We start from the raw sequence: 11,395 nt of genomic DNA, 5'->3' as shown, positions 1-11,395 counted from the left end.
GCCAAGTCTTATAAATCAAATGAGTACTCTATTGCTTTAAATACATGATAAGTTATATATTAAGTCATTTAAAAAGTATTTTTTTGCAATATTTGAATTTTTAAAGCCCCAAATGTTGATAGTTAAAATTTTTCAATTTTAACGTCAAAATTTTACACGCAAAGAGGAGTATAGAATTTTACTTAATGTCTATAATATACATCCTATTGTCATGAAACTTTGTCAGCAGTGTTATAATTCATTAAGCTTTGGTCATACCAAGTCTTTTTAAGATTTGTCAACTCTTTAAACCCTATTAGGTGAAATCTGTAAATATAGAATTTGTACTCTGGCCACTTCCCTAAATTATTTGATGGTGTCAACTTGTCAAATAGCATGAAACTAAAGGATTTAAACTTTTATTTTATAGAATTTCTGCAAAAATAACCAATTTTGGCATTTTATGGTCAAAATAGGCATTTTATAACTTTTTCAATATTGATGCATAAATGGCATCCTGACTTTCTATCTGGCAGGTTTTCATGTGTAAATATTTGTGTTTCTATGCCTTTATCTACTTCTTTTACTTATTTATGAACTCTGAATCTACAGAAAAGAAGTTTATCTCAGACAAAATGTGCAAAATGTGCTATATAAATGACCCTTGTCTAACGCCTTGTTTGGATGAAGTCAATAGTGGGGAGCTTGGTACATAAAATTTGATGTCCATATTGAAGACCTCACTAAATTTGTATCAAATGCACTTAACAATGTCTATTGTACCTGTTCCATTTCACATAATATCTTTCTTTTCTTCTGTAGGATAGCAAGTGGTTTAAATATAAGCCTGTTGAGAATAAATTGCATGCAATTTTTTCCCTAAAAAGGCAAAAATCTTTGTATCAGCCCATACTGCTTGTAAGAAAAGTTAATTGCAAGAGTCTTTTTGTGCTCAGATTTGTTGTATCATGTCACATGAGTATAGAAATGATAAAAAAGACACAAATTTTTAATTCTTATAGTCTCAATATGCACTTTTTAATGTTAATATGTGGCACGGCCTAAATTGACCCTAAATTTTTTCCACTCTTAGTTGGCCCATGACCCTTTTAAACTAATATGATATGTTATTTGTAACTTTTCTTTCCATTTAAAGTACTTTAATACATATGTAAGGATTATTTATAACCAAAAAGCTTCACAAATTTAAAATTGGTGGAAAATATTACATCTTCATGTAAGCCCCCCCCTTCATTGAAAAACATCAATTTTTAGGCACAGGCTCATATAAATTTGACTTTTGAATAATTATGCCAAGTCTTATAAATCAAATGAGTACTCTATTGCTTTAAATACATGATAAGTTATATATTAAGTCATTTAAAAAGTATTTTTTTGCAATATTTGAATTTTTAAAGCCCCAAATGTTGATAGTTAAAATTTTTCAATTTTAACGTCAAAATTTTACACGCAAAGAGGAGTATAGAATTTTACTTAATGTCTATAATATACATCCTATTGTCATGAAACTTTGTCAGCAGTGTTATAATTCATTAAGCTTTGGTCATACCAAGTCTTTTTAAGATTTGTCAACTCTTTAAACCCTATTAGGTCCGAGACCACCATTGTTGTCCCTTGATTTTCGTTGTTCACAAATATAGTCCCTAGTGTTGACAGTGGGTTACTTGCCATTAATTTTTATACCTCTTCCAAATTTATTTCTCCATGTTTAATGCCTCAAATTGCAAGTAGGGGGATAAAATTACACTGTAAAAAAATTTGGGTCCAGAATTTTAAAGGAAAGTAGTGATTTGGTCCAGCTGAAAAAGGTTGAAAATGAGCACTTCGGAAGCTGTCAAAAGATTTCAAGACGCCCTAAACATAAAATTGTCCATATTTTGAGTTAGAGGCGATGAAGTTTTCTATAATTTTGATATAATTTGTCCCAAAAGTAGTACAACACACTGTAAAAGTTTCTTTGAGAAAGCGCAGGTGGGATTTTTTTTATTTTCATTTATGTTCTAAAAGAAATGCACTACGAATTAATTGTGTTCTCGGACCTAGTGTTGCCTTTTTTCCTGCATTAATTATTTTTTAAGTGTGATTGTGTACTTTCATTAAAAGGTTATTGTCTTATTTAGGCTCACACCATACTTTAATTCATCAATTCTTTAAAGTCAGGCATCATGGACATATTGTTTACTCTCTAAAACAACACAACAGGTTATTTCTTTTGTTCAATTTTAATTATGTTTACAATTTAATATGAATTATATTGATATTACAAACATGACAAAAAAAGTTTAAGGAATGAAAAAATAAAATAAAGAAAGAAATGTACTGTTACTATATACATGTACTTGATGATATTGACTTTACCTTTGTCCAGTGCATATATTGAATAAACCTTTGTGATGTAAATATATTGTTCCAAGACTTAACCATCCCAGTTAATGTTTTAAATCCTTGAGTTTAATAATTTTTACATCTTTTGTGTTACCCTGAATACTTTTTACTTATTAATTTCTTATTACAGCTTGCATTAAATAATGCTTTGCAGCTCATACAAATAAAATATTCATTCATTCATTCATACAACACTTTTTGTTTATTCAATTTAGTCATTCACCCAATTTTATTTTAATAAATAAATATTCAAATTACTTTTAAAATTTGAATTTTTATATCCAAAATAATAGTATATCCTGCTGTTTCATATTTCTCTTAAATTATAATTTGGTTTGAAAAAGTTATCAAAATTTTGAAGAGGACAATTTTAATCATGATAATTTGTGAACATTATTATACCAATGACAGATTAAATATCATCCCCCAGGGCAATAAACTATTGTGTCTTAATTTGTATATTAGCTACATCATGTATATAAGAATTTCTTATTAATACCTATCAGATATCCAGTGTCAACATCCTGATTATTACCTATTTTGATGTCACATTTGCATGGTCATATTCAGTAAATACAAATATTTTAATTGTTTTTTTTTTTTTTTTTAATATTTTGAGCTTCATAAAATACTTTAAAAAAGTTTACACCATGTTACCATAAAAAAAAAATGCATACAGACATGACAGATTTTTTTGTTATGTTTTCCTGACATATTGAATTTTAACATAAAGTAATTATCATGATTATGTAGAAAATGCAAAAAATTAGCAATCGTACGTGAAAGCACATGATCAAAGGAGATGTGGGATATATCAATGATGCATCAACCCAACAGTTACATGTAGGCAACAATAAAGTAACCAAAACATAATTGAATGCGTGTCAAAAAATATGACTGATGATTAGAAGGTCCTTAATAATTGCGGAATAAATAAAAAGACCATTGAATGTTACTACTTGTAAGTTAGATATCATGTATGGCACAAATAAATTTTGAAAAACAATGCTAACAGGGCACAATTTATATAGAAATTTCACATGAAAATATATAGTTTAGTTCAAAGTATTAACAAATTATAGTGATTTTATATAAATTCTATGTTAAATCTAAAAAGAATAAAATTATGATGCTAGCTTTGCTCTTTTAATATTTGTTTTTTAAACAATGTCGTACATGATAAAACAATTACTAATTGAATTAGCACAATTTGTTTAATCAAAGGTGTTTAAATGGCAACTGTTTATGACTGTGCCTTGTTCCAGGAACATTAATTTAATAATATTGTTTTATTTTGATGATTAATGCTATTTTAAACCATTTCTAAAATATCTATTCACTTTCAATGCCTGAGGCTGCCCTGCTATTATCAAAAATATATATTAATGTTTTGTTGTCCATGATTTGAGAATTAATTAAAATCTAAATGAAAGTTGGCACTTGCTAAATAAGTCATTGTTTAATCTTAAAGTTAACAATTTTCATAACATTTTATGATCAAATCATATGTTTTTGTACTATGCATGGTTTTTTTTTATGGAAATTGTGACATCACAATGCATTATTTATCGAACAAAAACTATCAGCTGATAAATCAAAACCAGGGAAATACTAGTAATCCAGCATAAGCATGATAAGAAACACATTTATATGGATAAGTACATGTAAAGATCTCTTGGTTGTTGGTTATAAAACGTCCAGTGACAAATATTTCATGCAAATTAAGGACCTGAGTTAGCAATACATTAACATACAATATGTACACTACATGATGTATAGGTCAGTGGCACATCCAGAACTTTTCATAAGAGACAGGGTCGCTGACTGCCCTTAGGGGCATAGATCCAGTCACGCTTGAGTGATTCCCTATATAATCGACAAAATTTTTCCCACAAAAAGGGGAAGATATAGAGTAACCTTTTCTGTATTCCACTCAGGGTGATGCATGCAAAATAATTAACTTACTGGGAATAAATGACATACAGATGATAATAGGGTGAGGGGAACGATGTCCTTTCTGTCCGATTTTCAATGATTTATTATGATGCACAACTTTAACATTGAAGCTCAAAGCCTATATTTTCCGTGGAATATGCAACTTTGCAGGAGTGTGGTATTCATTGGATGTATTTATTCTCGTGTGTAAATAGAGGTGGTGGTTAAATTAATGTGTATAAACAATCAATATTAGTGCATTGTATTAACTGACAATATATATATATATATATAGAGAATAATACATGGCAAAATCCGTATCATATGTCGTATCATCCCGAGACATCAATATCAGCCCAAGGGCCTTTAGGCCCGAGGGATGATATTGGTCGAGATTGATACGGCATGTGATACGGATTTTGCCATGTATTATACGCTTTATCATATATTTCAACAGAAGAGTATTATATTATATGAACTGTTTTCTGATCCATCGCACTGGGTTATCTTCATGCAGTTCTACTTTTGTCTTGTTTCAAAGGCCTTAAAAGAACTGCTCAATTTCTTATCCGAAGCACCTTACTATTTTCGTGCTGTTGTTTTTAAAAATATTTTGTTTATTTAAATATTGTATTTATTTGTGTGTTTTGTACTTTTTATAGTTGCATTTAGTGTGCCAAAAATATGAAAACTTGACGTTCGTGACGTCACATATAATATAGAAAACTTGACGTTCGTGACGTCACATACCAAACAATGACGTCATTCAAAAAATTGACCTATTTTGAGAAAAAAATTTCTTGAGCAAAAAATATAAAACTGACTTTATGTAAAAAAAAAAAAAAAAAAAAAGTAGGGGTGTGATAAAGGGTAGGGGTGCGATAAAGGGTAGGGGTGTGATAAAGGGTATGCGATAAAGGGTGCACATCAAAGTTGCGCGATATGGATTAAACAGCAGGCTATTTATCACATATGCAAAACTACTGTATTTACTACTAAACATATGATAAATATATTTCTCTAATTCTATGGAAATTTATCCCTTTTCGAACCCATTGTATAAACAAATTTAAGCAACGTGTGGTTGCTGGTGATCTCAGAAGATCATTGGATGATTTTAAGGGTCATGACCTTTCTGGCTGACTGGATGAACCAAAATATGATAACAGGTGTTAATGAAATTGACAACTTCGTGCAATGTGAAAGGCACTCGAAGGGGATTTTCGGTAAACAAAAAAAGAAAATGTCTTTTTAATCATTAGAGAAACAGATTCTTACATAGTTACTCGTGGATTATCGGATTTATCCAATCTCGATAGTTAAATTGTAAATTTTAAAGTACTCGCCGAGGCGGCTCGAACTTTAAAATTGATAATTTAACTATCTCGATTGGATAAATCCGATAATCCACTGGTATCAATGTAAGAATCTATATATATATGATATTAACACTGAAAAGTGGGTCGTCTGATATAGGCGGAACAGTTCAGACTAAAGTAAACTAAAGTAAGGTAATATCTATATATAGCCTATCGGATTATCTAAATTAAATATAGATTCCGTAGGATCAGTGGCGGAACCAGTCATTTTAAAAAGGGGGTCCAACTATATGTCCCCATTCAAATGCATTGAGCGGCCATAAAAATGAAGGGTTCGACCCCCCCCCCCCCCCCTCCCCCTTTGCATCTGACAATGAGAACAAATTGTAAGATCTGTAAGCCGACAAATGTGCACATTTTCCCTTCAAAATTATGAATCCATGATTAATCGATAGACATGCTTTAAAATATTGATAATTTCTACTCACCGATTGTAATATTCCAGCTCAGATTATTGAACATGTGGTCTAACCTCTGTAGTTACCTGTGTAAAAATAGTTTGCCGACCTCAGGTCCGGTGTTTTTTGCCGACAAAAAATTAAAGAGGGCAAATCGTTTACGGTGAAGAATTGTTTTCCGTTTTTAATGAAACTTGACAGATTAACTAATTGTTTTTTTTAAATCATCGGAAATGTCCTTCTTGTTGTAATTCGAATTAAAACTGTTTTATTATGCTGTACAATATAGGTAACTTAGTCATAATCTTTAATTTATTTCAGGTACACCCTTGTACATTTTTCTATTGCGCAGAATTTATCAAAACTTTGTCAAGTATAAATGTGAATGAATTCATTGTCATCTTCTCATTCTTCTGCAATAATATTAAAATTCTATTTTAAACGAAAGCTTCTGGTTTTTAAAACCAGTTATGAACGAAAATGTTATAAAAAAGATATTATAAAATAAAAAGTAAAGATATTAGAAGGATTATTTAAAGTCAAACGCACATTAACGGACAATGCTACGGCAACAAATGGAAAACGACAAACAACGATCGCAAAATAAATGAATAAACAGCAAAACAAGTTTACAATCGCACAATAGACGATAATATTATAAGTAATGGACTATTTCACAACAAAATCAAATCTTGAGAGCCGGGTGAGACGTGATTTGTTTTACACTGATGGCCGACTACCGTTACGCTAAAATATTTGTATTAAAACATTTACCGACTGTATCAACCTAAGAAGTGTTTGTTTTAAACATTTAACGACTGTTTCAACCTTTTATAAGTTGTAATAAACATTTAATGACTGTGCCAACCTTAAGAAAGTTGTAACAAATATTTAACGACTGTCCCAACTCTAAAAACGTTGTGACAAACATTTTTTGACTGCATCAACGTCTGAAAAGTTGACACAAACAAATTTTAACTGTCCAATCTATTAATAGGTTGGGACGGACATTATGCAACTGCCGCAACTATTAGAAAGACTGTAGTAAATAGATTTTGACTGTGCCAACACCGTAAGTAGTATATATTGTGTGGCAGCAGCAAATATTTTTGCCACGTTGACAAAAATTTTGCCCCCGTCAGCAAAAATTGCATAATATATTTGTTGGATAATATCAAAATATTGATTTTTAATTTGTAAAATATAAAAGAATGTTTTTATTTTTTTTTTCACTGCATTAAACAATTTTAATGCATTACCAATCAATTTAACATTGTTGATATGCTGGATATGGAAGTAGTAAAAGTAAATTGAACATTTAAAAAAAAATTTCATTTCATTAAACAATTTAACGCATTACCAATCATTTAAATTGTTGATATGCTGGATATGGAAGTAGTAAAAGGAACATTTAAAACAATTTGAGAGCTTTAATTTGATAAAAGTTTAATTGGTAAATATAATAATTAACCCTAACCCTAACCCTAACCCTAACCCTAACCCTAACCCTAACCCTAACCCAAACAAAAATATCATACATTATAAATTATTATTATTATTAATAAAACATGGATGAGATAGAATCATGTGAAAATATAGCCAGACTTGATAACATATTCGATATAATATATGCAAAGTCAGTTTTTGACATTCTGAAGAAGGAAAATCAAGTGGAACACATAAGTGGAGGAAATGCATGGGATTTTTTTTATCAAGTAGAAACAGATAAAGTGTACACCGATTTTGTTAATTTAGTCAGACAATCAAATATTCCAGATAATGTGAGAGTCTACTATCAACTTACATTTTTACAATCAACAGATTGGAAAAATACTATATTGAAAACACCGCACAGAGCATCTCGCATAATAGATAAAGTTGAAAAAATGATAGATTTGGAACCTATTTTTAACAATGGAAAATGATGATTTAGATGAAAAACTTAGGAATGTATATTACAATACAGCAAATGGGGGAGCATACCTAAGTGCTGAAAAAATTTATCAAACGTTGAAGACATCAAGAGATGGAAATGTACCAAGCGTATACAAGATCAGGAAATGGATGGAAAAAATAGACGACTACAATTTACAAAAACCTGTAAAACGTAGAATTAAAAGAGTGAAAATAATTGTATCGGAACCGTATGAGCAATACGATGCTGACCTTATGGATGTATCCAACATACAGAAATATAACAATAAGACACGTTTCCTGTTGGTTGTTATCGATATTTTCACACGGTTTTTATGGATTTATCCATTAAAAAACAAGTTTGGGAAGACAGTAGCTGATGCATTTGAAAAAATCTTCAAACATGGTAAAATCCCTTTGAAGGTTTCCACAGATGCGGGAACTGAATTCAAAAACAAAGATTTGAAACGTGTGTTTAAAAAATATGACATTTACCATCATGTCTATTTAAATTCCGACAGTAGTAAAGCGTCAATAGCAGAGAGGGTCAATTTGACATTTCGGAGGATGATGTTCCGATATTTTACAAAGCATAGAACTTATAGCTATCTCAATGTTCTACAAAATTTGGTAGCAAGTTATAATGCAACGCCACATAGAAGTTTAAATAATACAGCTCCAAAAGATGTGAATGAGAAAAACAAATATGATTTGTGGGCATATATGTATATTAAAACTCCACCCAAAGAAAAACGAATCAGAGAAAAGAAAGAAACATTAAAAGTACAACGTAAAAGAGGGAAACAGTTTCATTTTAAAATCAATGACATGGTAAGACTGAGCCATTTGAAGAAACCGTTTCAAAGAGCTTATCAGCAACAGTGGACCTCCGAAATATTTAAAATATATAGACGATTTCTAATACATGGGAAAATCTTTTATAAAGTACAAGATTTTTTGGACAAGGAAGTTGTAGGCAATTTCAATTATACAGAGTTGCAGCGTGTGAAAAAGGAGGCTGACGCATTGTGGTTTGTTGAGAAAGTGCTTAAATGGCGAAGGCGGAATGGTCAACGTGAGGGTTATGTAAAATTCCAGGATTGGGATAAACGTTTTTGTCAGTGGATTCCTGAGAGAGATATTGTTGACATATAAAATGAGCTTTTACATGGTCATTAACAGTAACAAAAATTTAGACATTTACCCACATAACAGACCACACAAATTCCGTACATATCTTCAGACGCCAATAGTGATGAAATCAAAATGGAAAGTCGCATTAGTTGATATTAAATTATCATCAAATAATGATCTATATATATATGCAAACATATGCGGTGATGTAATAGTCGATGGTAACAAACAACCCTTATTGAAGCGAATATGTTGCTGCTCTCAAACTGAATACTACCACTTTGATCAACTTGCATACATTCCAGTGGTGAAAAGTGAAATAAGAGACATTGAATTCTTTATTACTGACATGCAAGGGAGTCATGCATCATTTTTAAAAAATCCAGTGTCGATTACACTGCACTTCAGGTCGTATCCATACTTTGCATGATAATCATGGAATTGAACAATTCTCAATATGTGCTAGACCCTAGGACATGGATAATGTACTATGAAAATCTAGCGAATGACAAACATCACAATTCATATCTTAATAATTCATACAGAAGAACTATCCAGAGTGGTGGTTCCCTCACTAATTCAGCAGCTAGCTTCATGGAACCAATCACATTACCACAAAGTAAACCACTTGCGCAATCACCCATTAAACTTGTAACACATGCACAGCAGCAGGTGGAAAATGCTAAGTCGGAAATTAGTCGAGCTGTGAAAAAGATAAAACGCAAACGTGGGAAGTTACAAAACAGTAATAGAAAAAGCCATAGAGGGGAGCAGAAGAAAACGAAAAAGACAAAGAAAGGAGGAAGGAAAAATAAAACAAACAGTAAGAAAGGAAGTGTACAGAGTGTGAAAAAAAGATTAAAGAATCAGCTAATTGAAAAGGATATTTTCCAGTAAAATTCAAAATGGCTAAAATAAATCCTGAAACATTTCATGAGCTGCAACCAAGTCAGTTGTCTTTATTCAATCTACCAGGTCATCAAACTGCAGTCACAAGAATCACATATGAACATATTCGACCAGCTGCAACTTTTACAAAGACATCGCCAATAGAGTTTCACATATCTGGTGGAACAGAGTATCTAGACTTAAGTAAATCAACAATGCATGTACGTCTAAGACTTAAAAGAGGAGATGGAACCATAGCAGATAGCAGTGACGTTAATTGCGGGCCTGTGAACTATGTTTTGCATGCATTATTTAATCAAATAGATGTTTTAATTCAAAATAAAATTGTCACATCTTCAACAGGATTTTACCCTTACAAAGCTTATATGCAAACTTTATTGAAATATGGGAAAGAAGCTAAAGAATCGCAGCTCTCAAGTCAATTATGGATAGACGATCATCAAGGAACATTGGATGATGCAGATTGTAACACAGGATCAAATCTTGGGCTCTACAGAAGAACAGCATACATAAAAAATGGTAAAACTGTTGATCTTGAAGGAAACATTTTCCATCCCCTGTTTTCAATGAATCGTTACATATTAAATCAAGTAGGAGTTACTGTGAAATTCTACAGATCGAGACCAGAATTTTATCTAATGTCGGTTGATGAAGATGCTGATTATTACCTTGAGATTGAAGATATGTATCTATCAATAGCAAAGATCCACGTTCACCCCGGCATTGTATATGGCCACGATTCTATACTCAGGACAGTAAACGCTAAATATCCCATTGTGCAAAATGATGTTCGCACAATTTCACTTCCAGCTGGTCAAATAAGTTTTAACTTCAACAACATATTCCAGAATAATAGACCCAATAAGGTATTGATAGCCTTTACGGGGAGTCAAAACATAGCAGGTGACTACTCACTATGTCCGTGGACATTCAAACATTGCCACCTAAGTGAAATAAATCTTAAAGTTGAGGGAGTGCCAGTTTCCGGGAATCCTGTCAGAGTAAAATTTGACTCGTCAAGTGGAGAATCATCCATTGTTGCATTTCGCAATCTATTTGAGGTTGCTGGGAAAACTCTGCAAGACTGTGGTAATGGATTAAACAGAGACAGTTTTTCTGAAGGATATGCCTTGTATGCCTTTCAACTGGAACCAATTTTTGAAGGTTTAGATTATTTAACATTGAAAAGGAATGAACGTGTCAATTTGGAATGCACATTTGATTCTCCCCTCACTGAACCAACAACTATAATCATTTATAGTGAATTTAGTGGATATTTTGAAATAACTCAAACTCGAGACATCATAATTCAAGAATGAACACTATGCAATTGGAGTGTAT

The 11,395-nt window shown here is 31.5% G+C and overlaps 2 protein-coding genes across 2 annotated transcripts; both read left to right on the top strand.

The window, feature by feature from the left end:
* Positions 1–8,011: 8,011 nt before the first annotated feature.
* Positions 8,012–9,166, top strand: LOC134717853 (uncharacterized). The gene has a single exon (XM_063580349.1). It carries the CDS (start codon positions 8,012–8,014, stop codon positions 9,164–9,166), a length of 1,155 nt encoding a protein of 384 aa, XP_063436419.1.
* Positions 9,167–10,050: 884 nt separating this feature from the next.
* LOC134717852 (uncharacterized protein F54H12.2-like) lies at positions 10,051–11,373 on the top strand. Its single transcript, XM_063580348.1, has one exon. It carries the CDS (start codon positions 10,051–10,053, stop codon positions 11,371–11,373), a length of 1,323 nt encoding a protein of 440 aa, XP_063436418.1.
* Positions 11,374–11,395: the final 22 nt, after the last annotated feature.

This window comes from Mytilus trossulus, chromosome 5 (genome assembly GCF_036588685.1).
Source record: "Mytilus trossulus isolate FHL-02 chromosome 5, PNRI_Mtr1.1.1.hap1, whole genome shotgun sequence".
Classification (NCBI taxonomy): Eukaryota; Metazoa; Mollusca; class Bivalvia; order Mytilida; family Mytilidae; genus Mytilus; species Mytilus trossulus.
Note: the sequence above shows the minus strand (reverse complement) of the source record. Positions and strands in the feature narration are given on the sequence as shown.

Coding starts and splice junctions, on each gene's coding strand:
- LOC134717853 (XM_063580349.1), top strand. CDS start 8,012: ATGGAAAATGATGATTTAGATGAAAAACTTAGGAATGTATATTACAAT.
- LOC134717852 (XM_063580348.1), top strand. CDS start 10,051: ATGGCTAAAATAAATCCTGAAACATTTCATGAGCTGCAACCAAGTCAG.